The following is a 21,461-nucleotide window of genomic DNA, read 5'->3' as shown; positions in this document are numbered from 1 at the left end:
AGGTCAGGCGACTGTGAAGGTCACAGCATACAGTTCACTCATCAGACCACCAGTGACCCGCTACTCCTTTTATTCAGGTTTAGGTTCAGAGGTCACCAACTGTTTCTTTCTTCATCTATTATAGTTTTATTTTTGTGTGGATCAACTTTATTTAACTGATGTTAAATTACAGGAGGTTTGGCAGCTTCCCTGCTAAATTATCATTTTTCTGTGATAAATCCTCCTGAGGAACTTTTCCCTGAAGCCAAAAATTAACATCTAAGAAACACTGACACACACTGACACACACTGTGTATAGTTCATACCAGTTGCCAAACTTGACAATTATAGACACATAAATGTGTTAATTTTAGTTTTAATATGTGTTTTTGTCCTATTAAATATGGGTCATGTTGTCAATATATGTCTCTGTGTTTTTATTATTATATCCCCCTTCACCAGAGAATGATATCTCGCTCCCATGTATTCAAGCTCAAACTATGGAAGTGAAAATAAATCAGATCCATAGAGTTTCAACATTAAGTCAAACAGATGAACGACTCACCGAGAGAGAAGTTTCAGTCTCTATCAGTGTTTTCTCCAGGTTCTGCAGGTCTGTCTGCTGGACCCTCTTCAGCTCTGAAACAAAACACAAACACAAACACACACAAACACACATAAGCATCAAGTCATTAAGTAAAATCATATAAACTCAAGACCAATTTTCAAAATATTCATTTACAGTAGTATATGAGAGACAGCAGTCAGTGTAGTGAAGCTGGTGGCAGGTTTAAAACACTAAGCTGTAAACGTTGTGTGTTTGTGCTGCACACACCTTGTATTGACGTCTCATACTGCTGTCTGAGAGACTCCATTTTCTGGCTGTGAATCACTTCCTGGTTCTTCCTCTCTGCTTCCTGTCGGCTCCTCAGCTCCTCCACCTGAAGGATGCAGACACACATCAGTGACTTTACTGCAGTCCAGTAACACAAAGACAGACCCACAAACCGAGGTGTGATCCAGCACTGTTAATGCTGATTCCTCAGCTCCTGCTGTTGTTGTGTGACTGTTGCTGCAGTAACACAGTGTCAGCTCTGAGCTGTATGTGTGAAGGCTCATTTCTGCTCACATGTTCACATCACAGCTGACCACAAAGATTCATATTCATGCTGCAAGAAGTTCAGCTGCATCAGAAATGTAACCATGGCAACACCCATAAATCTCTGCCTGACACTTTTTATGAGCAGTTGCATAACACCATACACACCATAATATGTGTGTGGTGTGTGTGTGCGTGATATCCCACACAAGTTCAAAGAACAAGGAAGTACTAAACCAGAGCTTTGTGGGTCAAAGCATGGCCCTGTGGACCAATCAGAGCTCAGTCTGAGGAGGGTGGGGTGGTCTCTAAACTCAATGTTTCGCCACAATATGAACACCAACTGACCAACTGGGCTCAGCTCATATATATATATATATATATATATATATAAATTAAACCTCCACTTAAAAAGCCTACTCTTGATCCAGATGTTTTAGCCAATTACAGACCTATATCCAACCTCCCCTTTATTTCTAAAATCCTGGAAAAGGTTGTTACAAACCAGTTTTGTGATGATTAGCACAGAAATGGTTTGTTTGAATATTTTCGCTCAGGTTTTAGATCCATCATAGGACAGAAACAGCTCTAGTTAAGGTCATCAATGATCTCCTCATGGCCTCAGATTATGGACATGTCTCTGTACTTGTCCTACAAGATCTTAGTGCTGCATTTGACACCATCAATCACAAGATCCTATTACAGAGACTAGAACATGTCATTGGCATAAAGGAACCATATTAGGGTGGTTTAAGTCAGACTTATCAGATAAATTCCAGTTTGTTCATGTTAATAATGACTCTTCTATGAACACAACAGTCGGTCATGGAGTTCCACAAAGTTTCTGTGCTAGGACTGATACTTTTCACCATGTATATTTGCTTCCTTAAGCCAATATTATCAGGAAGCACCAGATAAATTTTCATTGTTACACAGATAACACCCAGCTGTACTTATCTATGAAGCCAAGTGAGCTTAACCAGGTGGTCAAACGTCACGTGTGTCTTAAGGACATAAAGACCTGGAGGATCAGAATTTCTTTTACTTCTAAATTCAGACCAACTGAAGTTATTGTACTTTGCCCTGTACACCTCAGAAACACATTATGTGATTATACACATTACACTTTTCTTCACACATAGAACAAGTCTCTAGGACAGCCTTCTTCCATTTGACCATTATTCTGAAAATCAGAAACATCCTGTCTCTAAATGAAGGTGAAAAACAAGTTCAGTGTTTGTGTGTGTGTGTGTGCGTCTGCATGTGTGCTCTGACCTGCTGTTCCATCAACATGCGGTACTTGTCAGCCTCCTCCTGGTACGTCTGGTGGACCTTGTCCCACTCAGTTTGGTAAAAACTCCTCAGTCTGACACACACACAAATACACACACACACACACACACACACACACACACACCAGACACATTAACACATACACATACACATGCACACACACACACACACATACAAACACACACACACAGAAACACACATTACATCTAAAACAACAATCAGTGGCATGTGTGGTTATAGTTTTAAAATCCCATCTATGTGAGGCTGAGTGCCAAGCTTGTGATGACATCAGCAGAGGGGAATGCACACCTGTCCTCCAGCTGCACCAGCTCCTCCTTGTGCTGCTCCTCCAGCCTCTTCAAAGCCTCCTCCAAGCTGACATGCACCTCCTCCTTCTCCTGCTGCAGGCGTTCACAGTGCTGCGATGACGTGACTGAAAGAGACCGGAGGAGGAGAACATGTCCACTGAGAACTGTGCGTGAACCTTCATTTAATCAGTTCAGTCAAAAAAAGCATAACTGAAAAGGTGAATTAAACTTTTTACAACAAGAACCAAATGGGAACAAAAGAAAAGCATGATGTCCAATAATCTTAATCTTTGGATCAAATTTCATTTTATTAATAAGAAGGTAATTAATGAGGGAAACACTGATGCATGTTTCAATGAAAAGAGACACCGGGGTAGAGGGGAAGGAAAGTAGGAGAGCAGCACCATTACTACTTTGACCATTTACTGTTTTACTATCGGAGTCATGTCCAGAACACACACAGTACTATCATCTCATCTCATTATGTCAGACTGTACTGAGACAGGACATGTCTGAACACTCAGCGTCTCAACAGGTAATAAATCACAGATGTCTGTGTGTGTGTGTGCGCGCGCATCTATGTGTGTTCCTCAGCATTCCCTGACAACCACATTCCAGTTTAATTACTCTTAGGGTAGACATCTGTAAGTCAGCTCTGAACTATGCATTAGGACTAATTTCTCTCATGACTGATTCACACTCTCAGAAGCACATGCACGTGTCCCTCTCTCCACCAATCATCACACGCCATTTTGATTTCAATCTGTTTCTAGTCTGACACATCTGGAGTTTGGTAACAAGTAGAGCACCTGATGTCTTTCTGTCACTGCTGTCACACATTTTGACAACAGTGATGTTTGTCGGAGTAAAGGAGCAGCAGAACCAGTTATCCACAGGGACACACACGCCATCACTCGAAGGCTACATTGGACCAAAACCCACCCTGTAACGATCACAACCACGTGGTAACAGCTGTAGCTAGGGCTGTTTCCCTCTGAATGGAGCTCTGTGGTGCAGGTCCCTTTGTCCGTCACCATGGTGATGGACACACAACGACAACGACAGCTGAGAGCAGCTTCAACACAAGCTGGTTCTTTATTTCTTTATCATAAACAGGTGTGTGTGTATGTGTGTGTGTGTGTGTGTGTGTGTGTAAATGCATGCCTTCTTGTTGCTATGCACACAGATGTGAACACAGTGTGTCTATCCAGTGAGTCTGTTTGTACTATGGTTCATTAGGGTTACTGGTGTGTGTGTGTGTGTGTTTGTATAATCGAACAATATTAAACTAGTTACAAGTATTAGTCAGTATTAAAGCTAGTTACCAGTATCACACAGTGTTAAATTAGTTACCAGTATCACCCAGTATTAAAACTAGTCACCAGTATTAGTCAGTATTTAAACCAGTTTCATGTATAAGTCAATATGAAACTAGTTACCAGTCTCACTCAGTATTAAAAATAGTCACCAGTATAAGTCAGTGGTAAATTAGTCACCAGTATCAGTCAGTGGTAAACTTGTCACCAGTATTAGTCAATATTAAAACTAGTCACCCGTATAAGTCAGTATTATACTAGTTACCAGTATCACTCAGTATTAAAACTACTTATTTCAGTTCAGCCTTCATGGTCTACGATGGTTACAAAGGGCCAAACTTTCATAGACCAGGTCCTCTGAAGGATGTGGCCGCTGAACTTGGACACAACTACATTCACCTGAATCATGAGTTGAGTTAATGTATAATCTATGAGTCCTCGTGTCCACATAAACATAAAGACACAGGTGTGCTGCACAGGTGACAGACATGTGGACAGATGACAGACGTGTGGACAGACGTGTGGACAGGTCAGGACCTGTGCAGAGCTTCTGCTCTGGGTCTTTCCTGAACATGAACAGCAGCTGTTCACACAAATAACACCATACTTTGAATGGCTGTTAACTTGTCCTTGATAAGTGTGTCATATGCAAATAGCCGAGAGAGGGAGGGAGAGAGGGAGAGCAGCTGGTGTCATGGGAGTGTGTGTGTCTCTTACCCAGCTCATCTCGGAGGTTTGTCAGCTGCTGGGACAACTCTTTCTTCTGCTTCAAGACCTCCTCACGCTGCAGAGGAGAGGAGAGGAGAGGAGACTCAGTTTAATCCTCAGGACAAGCAGAGACTAAGTCTGGGTCTGGGTCTGAGTCTGAGTCTGGGTCTGAGTCTGGGTCTGAGTCTGGGTCTCTCACTGATGTCACAGCAGTATCTTCACCTCCTCCCTGTCCTCACAGTGCTCATCAGTTTCAGTCCTCTATACGAGGACCAGAGGACCATAGACCGGCCTGTGGTCCCGGTCTGCAGATCGGATATCCGGCAACTAAAGGCAGGGTTTAGACCAGGGTGACCTGGTCCTGTCTCCAGACCACCCACCATAGTCCTAAGGATGAACCTAAAACCTGAGACAGGATGTCAGGCAGGACCAGGGACTAGCTGTCTACAACCAGCACACACACACACACACACACACAGTGATACAACAGGAGCAAACCGAGCGTCTCCTGCTTCTTTAAAGACACAGAGTCATAAGGTCTGAGAGAGAAGAGGAGGAGCAGAAGAACAGAGAGAGGAGGAGAAGAACGGAGAGAGGAGGAGAAGGAGAACAGAGACAGGAGGGGGAGAACAGAGAGAAGGAGGGGGACAACAGTGAACACACACCTTGCGTTTCTTCTTGTGGTGATGGGGGGGCTTCCTGGTCTTTACATGTGCTTTGCTGGCTGTGGAGCCCATGACTCACAGAACTCTCTCACACACTCACACTCACGCTCACACACACATACACACACATACACACACACACACACACACACACACACACTTCAAAAACTTTGTTCCTCTCTTGTTTCTTCAGTCCTCTCTACCCCTCTCTCTCTTTCCTCCTTCTTTCCAAAGCGGACAACACACGCACACACACACACACACACACACACACACACTCTCTCTCTCTATGTATTCCTCCTGAGTGGAACTCTCTCTCTCTCTCTCTCTCTCACTGTATTACTGACTGCTCACTCCTCCCTCATCTGTCTCCTCCCTCCTCTGTCTCCTCCCTCCTCTGTTCCACCCTCCTCTATATGATGGAGGAATGTGAGTTATTTCTCCTCCTCCTCCTCGTCTTTATCAGTCATTTACTCTTTGAACTGGAGCAGCTGCATTTCTTCACCTTCTCCAGCTGTTGACTGAACTTTAGACTTAGAGAAAGTTGATGTGCTCAATCCAACATCTCACAGAACTGAACAACAACATATTTATGTTGTATTTATATTTATAGAAAACCCTGCCCACACACTGAAAGAGGATTTCTGAGTTTCAGCTTTTCTGGTCAGAGGTGGAAATCAGCAAAAAACAAACCAACCATAAAAACCTGAGCTTTTAACATCTGTATCATTACACTGTTGTGCTCCACACTCCTGCTGCCAATGTAGAGAAATCACAGCACCCCACCCACCAAAACTACAGCCCCACCCCCACCCAAAGGCCACCCTCAGGGGAGAGCCGCTCTGTATGAGAAGCTGATAGAGTAGATACCACTGAAAAACACACTATCATTCCTCCACCTGGCTGCTCATCTAAGCAATAACCAGTCAGCCAGGCTCCTCCTGTCCTCTGTCAGCTGACCTGTACACACTCACACACACACCTCTGCTGATAATAAGTTATTCTACAGATAATGACTACTTTCCCTCAGAGAGAGAAATACAGGCAAATAACAGCTGTTTGGTATGTGTGTGTGTTTGTGTGTGTGTGTGGTTGTGCTGGTTTGAGAGTTCAGTGTAGACCGAGGTTTAAGGAGGGGTTAGGTAAGGGTTGGGTTAGACATTAGATGTGATGGCGCCTCTTTATTTTAATCTCTGACTCTAATTAATTTGTCTGATTAATAGTCTGATCAAAGATCAATAAGGTCCCCATGGTTACCAGGGACCATTCACTCATTTAAATTTTACTGTGCATAAAATCATGTCTGCGACTGACACTGGTGATCCTGGTGATTGTTCATCCTGGTGATTGGTTCCTAACTGAACCAACACTGGGTGTGGACCAGCCTCTTCCTGCTGTTTCAGACTCTCACACACAGCACCCTAAATAACAACTACTGTCACATGACCAACTACTGTCAGACTGGGGTGTAATATACACACTGTCCCCTCCTGAAGACAGGCGTCACAATTCTTCTTCTTCAGGCTAAATAACAACACACTATCAACAGTACTGGACCTGGTCCACACAGTCCGATCCTTAGTGCTCCACACTGAGGCACTGAACAGTGTTTTTAATGCAGCAGGTGTGTGTCAGTGTGTGTATACCTCTGTGAACAGGTGCTGGATGACTGTGCAGGTGTGTGTCTGTGTGTATACCTCTGTGAACAGGTGCTGGATGACTGCGCAGGTGAGTGTTTGTGTGTGTGTGTACCTCTATGAACAGGTGCTGGATGACTGTGCAGGTGAGTTTTTGTGTGTGTGTGTGTGTGTGTGTGTGTGTGTGTGTGTGTGTGTGTGTGTGTGTGTGTGTGTGTGTGTGTGTGTGTGTGTGTGTGTGTGTGTGTGTGTGTACCTCTATGAACAGGTGCTGGATGACTGTGCAGGTGAGTGTTTGTGTGTGTGTACCTCTATGAACAGGTGCTGGTTGACTGTGCAGGTGTGTGTCTGTGTGTGTACCTCTATGAACAGGTGCTGGTTGACTGTACAGGTGTGTGTCTGTGAGTGTACCTCTATGAACAGGTGCTGGATGACTGTGCAGTTGTGTGTCTGTGTGTGTATACCTCTGTGAACAGGTGCTGGATGACTGTGCAGGTGTGTGTCTGTGTGTGTACCTCTGTGAACAGGTGCTGGATGACTGTACAGGTATGTGTCTGTGTGTGTACCTCTGTGAACATGTGCTGGATGACTGTGGCCAGAGCCTCCACTCTTTTGTTCCCCTGAAGCAGCAGCCTCCTCAGCTGGATGACAGCCTGGTTCTTCTTCTCTGCCTGCTCTTTGTTCTGGTTCTGTTTTGCCGTCACTGTCCCATCCGCTGCCACGGCCCTGGGTCCAGGTCTGTATGTATTCTGTGTGAGAGTTCCGGTTTTGGGGCTGGATCGTGATCCGGTTCTTGCTTTGAACCCAAGTCCTGAGGCTCCAGTGGTGCCTGATCCAGTGTTGGTGACTTCAGCAACAAGCACTGGGAGAACTGGTATTACTGGTGAATTAGCATTCACCACATCTGATACCTGTAAAAGACAGGACATACCTTCAGATAATATTTTATCAAATGAGATGAATGGTGATGGGTTATTCAGCCTCAGCCTGGTTCAACTCTGCACTCTGGACCAGCTCAGACTTCCTGTCATGCATCAGTGAGGGTTTAAGTAATGGTTCAGATTCAGGACTGAGCTGAATCTGAATGTTAAAACCTGAGAAGAAAAGAGTGCGTACCTGGTCAGGTGGAGGCTGCGGCTGGCTCTGCTCGGTTCCTCCTGCAGGTGCTGCTACCTGAGAGCTGCTGTTGGTGTGTAGGGGTCTCACTGGAGCCTCCCGGGGTTTGTTTTTGTCCACTGCAACAGAACGATGAGCTGTGAGTGTGGCAGGTACGACATTCAACATGGTGTCACACACTCCCCCCAACACACAACACTCAGCCCATAACAAACTGTACAAAGGATATGAACACACACACACAAACACACGATCGCTCTCTTCTGGTATATGAGAATACGCCCTACTGACTGTTCTAGACTGAGACTGATGCATCATGGGATTGCATGGTAATGATGGCCAGTGTGAGTGTGTGTGTGTATGTGATGGGTCCTGGGTGCATTAAGGAGTACATTACCAGAGTCAAAGCAATTAGAGAGAGAGAGAGAGAGAGAGAGAGAGAGAGAGAGAGAGAGAGAAACAGGGAGAGAGATCTCTCTCTCTCCTTCTCTCTCTCTCACTCTCTCTCACCCTTTCCCTTTCCCTCTCTCCCTCTCTGTTTCTCTCTCCCTCTCTCTCCTCTCTCTCTCTCTCTCCCCCATGAATCATGTGGTTCAGGTCACATTTCATCTCATTGCAGTAAAGGTATATTTCTTCAAATTAATACAGTGGCCCTGAGAGCTCAAGGCAATGCAACAAACAAATGCAAATAGACAAAACATACAAAACAAACAATACATGTATTATAATATCATTCATGTATAATAATACATGTATTACATTTTATGTATTATATTATAATACATCCATGCAAGTGTGTCCCAGCCAGTTTCATCACTTTTTTGTGTCCCCTGGAAACACTTGTTGTATTGTGAGTATTTGTGGAACATGTGTTTTCAAACTGATTAAGATGTTTTCTTTGTTTGTGTTGTGTGTATTTGCATGTGTTTTCTTAAGTGACAGTACTTTGAGCTCTGAGTGCCACCGTAGATTAAAGCCTTCAGACATCCACTGTGTTCAAATTAAATGATAAAATGACAGTTATTTTTTTCAATTTTCATTTAGCATCTCATTCAGACTGTGCTGAGGCCAGACAGGTCTATGAGTTAGAGCTAGTGCCCTAATTACTTTCTTAGAGATACTGCCACCTAGTGGCATCCCCCAGCAGAACATGCTGCTCTGGTTGGTTCATCACAGGTGAGACACAGAACAGGTTCAACATGATGAGGTGGACTGGGCTGCTGTTTGAAAGGGGGGAGGGGACATGATGAGAGTGTACACACACTGTGATCACTGATCGACCTGCTGCTGTCTCACAGTCAGACACTGCAGGACAAGTGTGTATGTTTTGTCTGTGAATAGATCAGTGTGATAGATCTACTCTGTGGACTCTACAGCTGCCAGTTCAGAGAGAGCTGCTGTGATCATTAATGCAGTGTGTGAAAGAGACTAGGAGGTGGGACCTAGAGGCTCACAATCTTTCAGGATTCACGTGGGACGGGAGTCAACTTCAGCAGGCAGGACAGGAATCATAATAACAATAGGTCAGTTTTTATATATGCAGTTCTAATGTGAAAGAACACAATTATCTTCAATTGAAACATAATGCTAGTCTTTCTGTTGTCTTTCTATTCTTTATTATCCTCTCCTGTGTGCTCTGACCGGTGCATAATGTGTGTGGATTGAGGATGTATGGTGCAGCACAATACAAGAAGGGACAAGAGTGAAAAATCCCCTCCCATGTCACCCTCTAGTGGGAACATGTGGCATAAATGTACTAAGCCAATACTGATTTAACTACTGAAACCCTCTACACCACACTAAACACTGAACACAGCCCAGGACATCATGATATTGTCCACCAGTGACCTACTGTTTCCAGTAACCTGTTGTCACCAGTGACCTGTTGTCTCCAGTAACCTGTTGTCACCAGTGACCTGCTGTCACCAATGACCTGCTGTTTCCAGTGAACTGTTGTCACCAGTGACCTGCTGTCACCAGTGACCTACTGTTTCCAGTGACCTGTTGTCACCAGTGACCTGTTGTCAACAGTAACCTGTTGTCAACAGTGACCTGCTGTCTCCAGTGACCTGTTGTCAACAGTAACCTGTTGTCAACAGTGACCTGCTGTCTCCAGTGAGTGAAAAATCCCCTCCCATGTCACACTCTAGTGGGAACATGTGGCATGTACTGAGCCAATACTGATTTAACTACTGAAACCCTCAACACCACACTGAACACTGAACACAGCCCAAGACATCATGACATTGTCCACCAGTGACTTGTTGTCTCCAGTGACCCACTGTTTCCAGTGACCTGCAGTCACCAGTGACCTGTTGTCACAAGTTACCTGTTGTCTCCAGTGACCTGTTGTCACCAGTGACTTGTTTCCCATAGACAGAGCATTACAACACTTGTTGGTTTGTTTCTGCTCAGACGTTCAGTGAGTATGAAACAAGTATGTCTGTCATCTAACATGAGTGATGGTGTGTGTGTGTGCGTGCGTGCATGCGTGCGTGCGTGTGTGCGTGCGTGCGTGGTGATTTTCTGTACCTGGAGTCTGCCAGGCAGCCATGCAGAGCTGCTGTGCCCAGACTGAGAGAGAGAGACAGGACTGTTAGCATTCACCACAGAGCGAACAAGTCCAGCTGCTTCATGAGAGTCTTCATCACTACTAATTAAGACAACCTCCATCACCGTAACAACACAGGGAATCATCATATGAATGAATGGAGGCTCAGTGACAGGAAGACTGAAGTTTCATCTTCAGTGGTTTCAGTTCTTCGTGATGAGAAGATATATTTAAACGTTTTAAATCTTGGTTGTGAGTCAGCCATCTTGTACATACCGCTCTCATGATCACTCAGTAGGATCATCTGCTGTGTATTCAAGAAGAACACTAGTTACCAGAGAAACCACTGAGGGAAACCATTAAGAGACCGGAGATGAGGAGCGGGAGAATATCATAGGTCAGGGGAGGGAGAAGTGGGGGCTTTGTGTTCAGTTATGTCTCCTCGCTAAACAGTTGTTGTGTTCAGCCACACACAGTGACCCTGATCAGGGCTTCATTAGACTAACAAGTACTGTGGGTCCATCTTAAATCACACAGAGTCAGCTGAGACTATGTTCACTGCAAAGACACATTAAACTGCCCCACCTGAGAGGCAGATTAGCCCTGGATTACTCCATATCAGTGTTTACACCTTGCCACACACACAGACACATCAAGTATACAGTCCGCTGGACAGAGGAAACAAAAACACAGAGCCGTCCACAACACTGTAAAAAAACACCTGTATCACCTCACCCCTACACACACCATAGACAACATACTAACAATCTGTATTCCCACACAACCACAGATTTACTGTGCATAAATTGGCTAGGGTGAGATCAGAATCAGGTCCACCCAGGAACCATGAGGTCCCCCCCAGAAACCAGTTCCCTCATGGACCAACAGAGACACACACAAACTGAGTGCAGCTCTGGACCATCAGCTACGAACACAAATTTGTGTCGTGTGAACACTGGAGATTCAGCTTCCACATGACCATTGCCATGGAAAAGAGTCTACAGAGCACATCACTATTCTGTATTATGTCCACCATTTGACCTGTTTATATATAAACCATATGGTCACCTAGCAACAACCTGTGAGTCATTAGTCCACCTGTCCAACAGTGTTGCCACACTGATGTTTTCACTTCCTGTGATCATGTGACTCAAATCAGCTGATCTGTGGTTTTTAATCAGTTCTACAAGAGGATGTTGAGTACACAGGAAAACAGAGTGAAGCTATAGTCAGATCATCAGTACTGAGGAATCACTGGTGTGTACAGAAACATTTGTGTACAGGTACAGGTGTATACAAGTACAGGTGTGTGAAGCATTTACAGTGAAAACTCCTGTCCACTGTCCAAAAGAGTTTTACCACACAAACCTGCTGCTGCATCAGTTCACCTGTTTCTGCTGAACAGGTCTGTGTTGTTGTCATGGAAACACACCTGACCTGCCTTTTATTGTTGGCAACACAACACAGGGTTTGCTTCAAACTAACAGATGAACAGAAACGCAGGCTGTGGCCGGGCAGCAGAGGATCTGACAGGTAAGACCAAGCATAGGAGAGGTGAAGACCACTTCAGCTGACGACCAGCTGGACCTGATGTGCTCCTCATTAAAGAGGAGCTCAAACCATCACTGAACCTCTTCAGCCATGTGCAGCTTCAGATTGAGACCTGTGAACAGCAACTGGTCGTCAGTTAACAGGGGCAGCTCCACACCTGATCCCCGATCTGTCCCTGATCTGCACAGAGAACATCTCTCACCGCTGCCAAAACCCCATGTCGGATATTCCAGCCTCTAATGCCCTCATCTGCACCACATCAGATTAGAGCCTCAGCTGAACCACTGTGCAGCACGCATGACCGTCTCTGCCGAGTGTGCACAACAACATCTGTGGACCAAAGCCTGCTCTAACCTACATTCAGGGTGGAAGCAGAAAAGTGGGTCTGCGGAGCTGAAAACACAGAGCAGCCAGACACGTGCTGCAGGAACACACAGCTGAGCTCAGAGTACACAGAGCAGCAGGAGTCAGATCATTAACAAAACAACACATATGGAGATGACTCAGTTTAAATGGATCAAGATGATTCATCAGAGATGAGGAAGAAATCTGTGATTAATTAAGGACACAGTGATTCCTTCACATGAAGCCAGATGGATCTGGATCTCTGCAGTCAGCTTCTGGTCTCTGGTGGATTATCTCAGACCTGTACCTCAGTACAGTTCAGCTGTTCCCGTTTTCATTTCATGTCCCACATGTGAATATTTTATGTTCTGTGTTGTCACTGAACAGAAATCTGGTTATGAAATTATGATTATGTGGCTTAAGTCTCAGACACATATCACCATGCTACAGAGCTAATGTTCATTCTTTGCTAACACAATGCTAACATCATGCTAACATCATGCTAACTTCATGTCATGTTAGTTTATAGAGTCCTGTCAGTTATTCACATCCTCTCACTGCTCTGTCTTTCACATGCAGTAGACAGTAGTAGTATAACAGTAGTAGTATCACAGTCATGTACAGTAGATGCTCTGCAGACTCAGTCTCAGTCATATGCATCCGTGGTTATTTCTGGTCTGTGTGTGAGTCATGTGGTCGGTGCCCCTCTGGGCGTGGGTATCACAGTGCACGCAGCCATGGCTATTTATCACGCCACTGCTGAAGCACTCGTGCAGAAAGCCTTCACACACACACACACACACACACACACAAACTTGTGTTAAGACCCCATTGTAACCTTGTATATCCATGGTAGCTGTGGTAGCCGGCTTAGACAATACTGAAAGCCCCCACAGTGGAGGAGAGGCAGAGGCAACAATGGCTGCCAACGCCATGCAGTAAAAAGGGGGGAGCCAAGGGAGGAGGAGGAGGTCTGAGAGGGTGATCTGGAGTCAGGCTCGACGTCGCATTATTAAAGATGAAGGTAAAACAAACGGCTGAGAAAGATGGTCCAAAGGTAACCTCACCCATCAGATGAGGTGAAAGAGGAGGGAGAGTTAAGGAAGGAGTGGGTCACATGGGAACAGGTGACTGGTGTATTTTATTTTCTCAGGGCATTAGATAGTTTAATGATCATTTCATGATCATTGATTCATTCTGGTCAGAAAACAGACGATAAACAGAGATGAGGAAGCAAACACGAAGCAGGAGGTGTCACCGCCTAACCCTACCCACCACACAGACATGTTAATCCATGAGGTCTACTTTAACCCTACCCACCACACAGACATGTGTATCTATGGGTTCTACTTTAACCCCATCAAGCACACAGTATCTGTATCTATGGTGGATGTTTCAAAACCCACAGGGTGGATGGATGGATGGTGAATAGTTGAATGGGTGGATGGTTGGATGACGGATGGTTGGATGGGTGAATGGTGGATGGTTGAAAGGGTGGATGGTTGGATGGTGGATAGATGGGTGAATGTTGGATGGGTGGAAGGTGGTTGGTTAGATTGTTAGATGGTTGGATGTTGGGGGTGGATGGTGGGATGATGGATGGTTGGATAGGTGGATGTGTGGATGGTTAGATTGTTAATGGTTAGATGTTTGGGGTGGATGGTTGGATGTTGGGGGGTGGATGGTTGGATGATGGATGGTTGGATAGGTGGATGGTTGGATGGTTAATGGTGGATGGTGAAAGGGATGATGGGTAGATGGGTGAATGGTGGATGGTTGGAGGGTGGATTGGTTGATGCTGGATGGGATGATGGGTAAATGGGTGGATGGTGGATGGTTGGATGGTGGATTGGTTGATGGTGGATGGGATGATGGGTAGATGGGTAGATGGGTGGATGGTGGATGGTTGGATGGTGGATTGGTGGATTGGTGGATGGTGGATGGTAGATTGGTGGATGGTTGGATGGTGGATTGGTTGATGGTGGATGGTGGGTGGGTGGATAGTTGGATAGTTGGACGGTGGATGGTTGGATGGTGGATGGTTGAGTGGGTGGATAGGATGATGGGTGGAGGACAGGACATCCAGACCTGCATGGAAGACCACAGTGTTCTTCTTGCATCCCGACAGCAGCTGTAGGTTTCTGAAAAGCCCTTTGGCCGTCAGCTTCACATGGAAGTTGGAAAGCGACAGTCTGGGAGACCATAACATCGTCTCTGTCTCTGCAGGACCTAGTCTTAGACTGAGTCTCAGGTCTGAACCGTCTTGTAAGAATTTTCTTTGGCTCTCTGGACTGTCAGACAGTCTGGACTAAACACTGAGCCAGTTGTTTCTTCTTGTGGTCCGAACTCCCAGTGCTGCTAGTCTGCTAACTGTTGTCTCCTAGTTCAAGAGAGAACTTCTTGTTATCATGATGGTCCTGAAGATTCACAGTAGCCTCAAACTGAAGTCATAACTCTGGTGATGAAATATTTTCTTCTTTAATCCCAGAAATGAAAAAATAATCCCACAGAGGACAAACTGGTGGATGAAAGCCACGTGGAAATAAGAAAAGACAAAAACAGGATTCAAACCTCTGAACAACACAACACAAAGAGACGGTCAGACCACTGGCTCCAAAGCCCCTTCATCGTCTGACTGCAACACAAAAAATAAACACAAAGGAGACGCTCTCTGTGGCTCAGCAAATAGGTGAGGAAAAGAAATGGCGCCAAAAATATCCGCGTGCTTCACCGTCGACCGAATGGAGGTAAATCATCCAGCGATAAATGCTGGAGAGAGAGAGCGAGGAGTGTGCGGGTGTGTGTGTGTGTGTGGCAGGGAGGAGCTATGATTAGTAGTCTATCTCTGCTGCTGTTACACACAGAAATCTGTCCCACTGACCCACACCAGCTGCACGCACACTTACACAAACTGTTACACACCAACACACACTGAGTGGAGGGACAAAAACACACGTCTACACACTCCCTCCATGGCACTGCTGCTTGTAAAGAGAACACAGTACACACACACACACAGGAGGGAGGGATGCTGCAGGGGAGGAGGGGGAGGGGGAGTGGGTGGGATTTGAATAATCTCTCTCTGCTGCTCCATCGCTCTCTCCCTCCCTCACTCGCTCTCTCCCTCCATCATTGTTTCGTCAGGTCTCTTGTCCTCTCTCTGTTTCCGTGTGAATGACAGAGCGTCAGAGACGATTCATGTGAAGGTGAGATGTGATGAAGGGAAGAAAAACACTGGAGAGGAGGGTGGGAGGGGCCTCACACACATAGTCCTCAGAGCTCAGACTGTAGTCACACTCACTACTGGTTTATATACAGTCCTTGGGACAGGTGAGAACGAGACAGAGGCAGGTGAGACAGAGACAGATGAGACACACAGCTGCACACTGATGCCCCCACATGGCAGAAGGGGGTAACTGAACTGTGACAGTGGATCAGGGTCAGAGTGGACCTTGATGCTGTGTGTGTTTCAGACAGAGCAACACAAGGACAAAAACGACAACGATGACAACGACAACAGCTGTTGGCTGTCCCTTTTACACAGATGTTGAGCCCCCCCCCACAAGTCAGAAGAACGTGACACATAAATAAAGACAGTTCAAGGTGTGCGTATGTGTCTGTGTGTGTGTGTGTACGTGTGTGTGTGTGTGTGTGTGTGTGTATATCTAGCAGCTCCCCACAGGCCCAAGAAGACCCAGTGAAGGAGGGGCCCAACCAACACGATCTGCTGCCTACAAACCAGTAAACAGTATGGAACTGTAAACCAGTAAACAAACCAGTACTGGTTTACAACCAGTGTCTCAGCTCTAAAGAACCTCAGTACTACTGACATGCAAATGTGATTCACTCTTAATTCAAAGACCACAATTATTCTCTGTGTGTGTGTGTGTGTGTGTGTGTGTGTGTGTGTGTGTGTGTGTGTGTGTGTGTGTGTGTGCACGCTCTGCTGTCTGTCAGAGGTTGTTTTCATTAAACTGACTGAAACTCTGAACAGACCACAGACCTGAACTGCTTCTGCTGAGTCAACAGGAAACAGGAAGCAGCTCTTCATTAACTTCATTCACCTGCAGCAGCTGTGATCAGGCTGCAGACCATCACACACTGATCCTACCACCAACCCATAAAGTAAGAACACAAGAAGGCAGCACACTCAGAAACCCCCACACACACCAACAAGCAGCCTCTCACACACTTGTACCTGAGCTGGTCAGTCGACTGAGTCTGGCTGAGCCGCTCCTCTGTAACAGAGACTGACAGGCAGAGGGCGCTGTCCTCACCGCTGCCATCCTGTGGGTGGAGGCTGATGGAGCCTTCAGACCTGAAGACAGGATGGAGAGGTCAGAGCCCATCACAGCTGCCCGTGGGGCATAAATGTTGGGGGGTAAATGTTGAAGCTCAGAAGGTTTTTTGTGTTGGGGGGTAAATGTTGATCCTCAGTGTGTCATGGTTAAAGTGACAGCTCCACCTAAGCTCAGGTCCGGTCTCTGGGTCCCTGCTGGTCCCAGCCAGTCCAAGCTGTCCCAGCTGTTTATCTTCCTCCTCTTGTTTGTCAGTCTTCATGGAAGAGTCAGATTCTAAGTCAGCATTTTTCTCTCCAGCAGTTTGCTCTGGTGTTTGTTTGATTCTTTCTTCTTGCTTTTATAAGGAGCTTCAGTCTAAAGGTTCTGGTCCTGTCTGTGAGCAGCAATACCAGAACCAGCTGGCTGAGCGGGCTCCTCTCCAGGGTCTCCCTGTAGGTGAAGCCTCCGTTATGTAGTGGGTCAGGGTCACTTTCACTTATATGGTCCCATTTTGTAAAGTCTTTGTTGGGGAGTGGACCCCGGCCCTCAGAACCATAGAGGGAACAGGCTCTATACCAGAGTCCAATATTTGAGGCAGACCTAAGCTGGGATGTTCTTCATGTCTCGTCTCTCCACGGCTCTATTGTTCAGGCTGAGTAAGGTTTGGTTCAGTATCTAGACTGGATTCATTTTTGTGGTTTCAGGGGTTGGGTCTTTTCTGGAATATCATAATCCTTGGTTCGGTTCTGGGCCCAGGTCTGGGAGCAGATGCAGAAGATGAAGGTATAGCCCCTCTCTGATGTTTGTGTTGAAGAGCGTCAGACTGGAGCTGCATCCTCATCACCACCACTACTTACAGTCTGCAGCAGAGCCTCAAAAAAAAATGAATCAAAGATCTAGCAGGAGAATCATCTGCTGTTGTTGTTGTTGAGGTGCTGAAGGGGGGAGTCTTCACTTAGGTCTTTATTTTCAGAGGGATCTGTTGACTCTGTGGTTTAAAGAGTTTCAGGATGGCCAGGTGGAAGCCTCTAAAACAATCAACTGAATCTCAATACTGACTGAAGACAGTGGGTAAACAGGTGACTGACCCGAAGGGTCCAGGTAACACACAGACTCACCTGTAGCAGTGGTCCTGGCCTGCAGAGACAGAGCTCTGGTCCTCATCACAGGAGGCTTCTGAGCAGCAGTGACACTGGTGACGGCGTCATTGGGAGTGCTGGAGCTAGAGCTGGGGGGCTTCGTCGTACTCTGGCTGCCCACAGGACACATGTTGCTGCGGGGATGCTCATCTGGTTTAGTCCCTGTTGATGTGGCAGAAGATACAGGAGACAGGAAAACACTGAGGATGATTGATGTAGTAACCATGGACCAGTCTGTACGGTGTCATCATACCTGTCCCAGGTGTGTGTTTCAGGGTGTGTCATTTCATCTACTGGTGTTTGTGAGACACAAGATAAAAAAAGAACCAGTACAGAAACTTGAAAGAGAAGCATCAGCCTGTTGACTCCAGATCACCTGTCACTCCTGACAGAGGTGGACCTCCAGGTCACGTGGTTTGATTCCCAGGTTTGATTATTTGAACCAGGTGTGTGGAGATCAAAGCAGGTCTGTGGAAATCAGAGCAGGTCTGTAGAGATTGGACCACGTCTATGGAGATCAGACTGGACTGTAGAAATCAGAGCAGGTCTATGAAGATCAGAGCAGGGCTGCGGAGATCAGACTGGTAGAGCAGTAACCATGGGACTCTGGTCACATACTGTAGTACTGTATTCTCCACTGGTAATAATAAATGTGCAGTCAGATCAAAATGTGTCGATAATCACAGCTGGATCAGATCAGTTTGAATGATTATTGATTGATTATTTTGTAAAATTTGTGTGACACTGATGCTTCTCTCTGATACAAAAAAGTACAGACCTTCATTATTACCATGGGAACCGGGAGTCTCAAGTGTAATCTGGTTGCTATGACAACTTAGTGATGAGTGTGTGTGAGTGAGAAGAAAGAAAACCTGTGAAGCAGTTTTCACTACATCTCACCACAGAAACATGTTTAGAAAAGTCAGAAATAAATTCAGGATCCAGTTTCTGAGGTTCGGGGGTGGGGTGTGGTGGGGGGGTGGGGGTTATCTGCAGCTGGTGGTCGTGTGTGTCTCAGTCTGGACCAGCTTCTCTTCCACAGGTTAGTTAGAGTCAACATTAAATCTCAGTCAGACTGGTTAACCTGGTCAACCAAGACATATCCAGGCTCTCTCAGAGGTAACAGCTGTGTTTCCATGGTAACATGGCTCTTACCAAGGACTGAGGAACGTACAGCTAAATTCTGACAAAGATTTTTTCTACAATTTTCCAGGAGAAAATTGTAGTGTAGTGTATCTCTGTGGTTGTTGAATTGTGAATAGAGGAGAGAAGCAGTTTTACTCAGAGCAGCTGACTCTACCTAACTAATCCGAACATGTTCACAGAGGTGGAGTGCGTGCGGGGCTGACACTTCGGTGCATGTCAGTTTGTGGCAATCCTACGATCACACACCTGTCACTCAAAGAGGTCACACCCTGATTTATACATTACTTTAGTGCTCTATAAAATGTAAAGAGGTGAGTTATTTAAAAATTCACCCCTGTACAGTTGTCATGAAGGAGGAAATTAGCATTAGAGACCTAGACTGCTGGGGGATTCCCATGATGCATTGGTGTCTCTCTCTCTCTCTCTCTCACCCTTTCCCTTTCCTGACTGAGGACTGTGAGTACTGAGGACTGAGAGGACAGAGAACTAAGAGGACAGAGGACTGTGGACTGACAGGACTGTGTCTTTTTATCTGCAGCGTTGTTTGATTTGTCCTTTAAAGAACAACACTACACACAACACAGAGGCAGACACACACATTATCTGTGCTCTGACTCCTGCCCTTTGATCTCCACACATGCGTGCACGCACATACACACACACACACACACACACACACACATGCGTGCACACACACACACACACACACACACACACACACACACACACTGAGCAGCGTGATGACAGTGTACAACAACGCACAGGAACCCTGATGAATGTCACTACACTGTAAACAGCTGATTGTGATCGCACCTTTGCTTGTGGCTCCATTGTTCTCGTTGCTTCCCAGTGATGAAGAACTGAGGCTTGCAGGTAATCCCTTAACAGGAAGTTTTGACGCAGCAGGTGCAGGTCGCCCGGCCGACCCCATTGCTGGCTGCTGACCGGGGGCGGTCAGCGCAGATGCTCGCTCTGCAGTGGTGCGAGGTTTGGGAAGACCTGGGAGAGAGAAAGAGAAAACAAAAGAAATGAATTAGCTTTACTCATCATAACAGACAAAACACAAACATTAAATCTAAAACAGTCTGATGAACTTTGACACTAATTGGGATGATAATTTCTACTGCACTGTCATCTATTACATGATGCAATTTAGTGTTTGTGTGTGTGTATGTGTGTGTGTGTGTGTGAGATTATTCTCTCAACTCTGGTTTGTTTAAATAGAGGAGAAGTCAACAGAGATCAGCTGAATCTTTATCAGTAAACACTACCTGAGCACACACCAGTGAAGCATCACTACAATGTTCAGTGATTCACAACTGTGTCACTTCACAACATCTATAATATCTTTAAGTTGAAGTGCAGATATTTTATCTTATGTATAATTAAACAGGTTACACCAAACCTCAACAACAGAGCCCTGACCTCAGCATCATGGAGTCAGTCTGGGATCACATGAAGAGAATGAGACTCTGAGACTCTGAGACACTGAGACTCTGAGACTCTGAGACACTGAGACTCTGAGACTCTGAGACTCTGTAGTTTTGTAGCTCTGTAGCCATGGCAATGTGACAGACACGTCACAGGCTCTCAGTCATGTCTGTGGACTGAATCACACATTCTTTCCAAAAGCTGGATGGAGTGTGTGTGTGTGTGTGTGCATGTGTTAGTGGGTTTTTGAAGAGTGAGGTAAAAACTAAGGACTGACACACAAAGACACACCAGTAAAAGAGGAACACAGTGTTGAAGATCTCAGCTTGAGGTCTAATGAGAATTTCACACCGTTCCTGGCCTGTTACCACAGGTATCACAGGTATCACAGTCATGTCACATGACTCATTCTAACACTTCTCTCAACAGATTTAGTATCTGTGTTGACATTAAGGACGTGCAGCCTGATCTCCAGCTGAGCAGGGGGCCCCTGAGGGCCCAGCTGGTCCTCACTACATCTGGACTTTGAGTCTGATTCTCATTCTCTATATACACATTTCTCCTCAGTCATTCACACAGGCTCACTATTGGTTTGTGTGTTTGTTGCTGTGTTGTGTCCTGTTACACAACAACCACATTTATCCTCAATAAAGTTTCATTCAAACTTTCTGCAAACATGAGTCCTGAGTGGGAGGGGAGAGAGAGGGAATAGTGTTTACACATGTTCACCACAGACACACACACACTAACACACAGACTCACACACACACACACAGGTAGACTGAAGCCAGCAGGAAACATCTGGATTCATTTGGTTCCAGTTGTGATGACAGAGCAGCTGGACTGAGTTCCCTCAGAAATCAGTGTTAGGTAAGAGCTGGCTCTCTATAGATCTGC

The 21,461-nt window shown here is 45.8% G+C and overlaps 1 protein-coding gene across 3 annotated transcripts in view; it reads right to left on the bottom strand.

Moving 5' to 3' along the window:
• LOC139637152 (microtubule-associated tumor suppressor 1 homolog) overlaps positions 1 to 21,461 on the bottom strand; it is a 44,901-nt gene that overhangs the window by 3,122 nt on the left and 20,318 nt on the right. For all 3 annotated transcript variants that reach the window (XM_071505729.1, XM_071505731.1, XM_071505730.1), the window contains 10 exons: positions 19,947 to 20,132; positions 17,967 to 18,149; positions 16,767 to 16,886; positions 8,122 to 8,240; positions 7,572 to 7,916; positions 4,713 to 4,779; positions 2,681 to 2,804; positions 2,354 to 2,444; positions 815 to 920; positions 545 to 618 (listed from right to left, as the gene is read on the bottom strand). In XM_071505729.1, the coding sequence (XP_071361830.1) occupies positions 545 to 618; positions 815 to 920; positions 2,354 to 2,444; positions 2,681 to 2,804; positions 4,713 to 4,779; positions 7,572 to 7,916; positions 8,122 to 8,240; positions 16,767 to 16,886; positions 17,967 to 18,149; positions 19,947 to 20,132 (1,415 nt within the window). The remainder of the gene's footprint in view (positions 1 to 544; positions 619 to 814; positions 921 to 2,353; positions 2,445 to 2,680; positions 2,805 to 4,712; positions 4,780 to 7,571; positions 7,917 to 8,121; positions 8,241 to 16,766; positions 16,887 to 17,966; positions 18,150 to 19,946; positions 20,133 to 21,461) is intronic.

This window comes from Trachinotus anak, unplaced genomic scaffold, assembly GCF_046630095.1.
Source record: "Trachinotus anak isolate AG129_WGS33_773 ecotype Australia unplaced genomic scaffold, CSIRO_AGI_Tana_v1 ptg000019l, whole genome shotgun sequence".
Taxonomy (NCBI): domain Eukaryota; kingdom Metazoa; phylum Chordata; class Actinopteri; order Carangiformes; family Carangidae; genus Trachinotus; species Trachinotus anak.
This window is presented reverse-complemented; position numbering and strand designations above follow the sequence as displayed.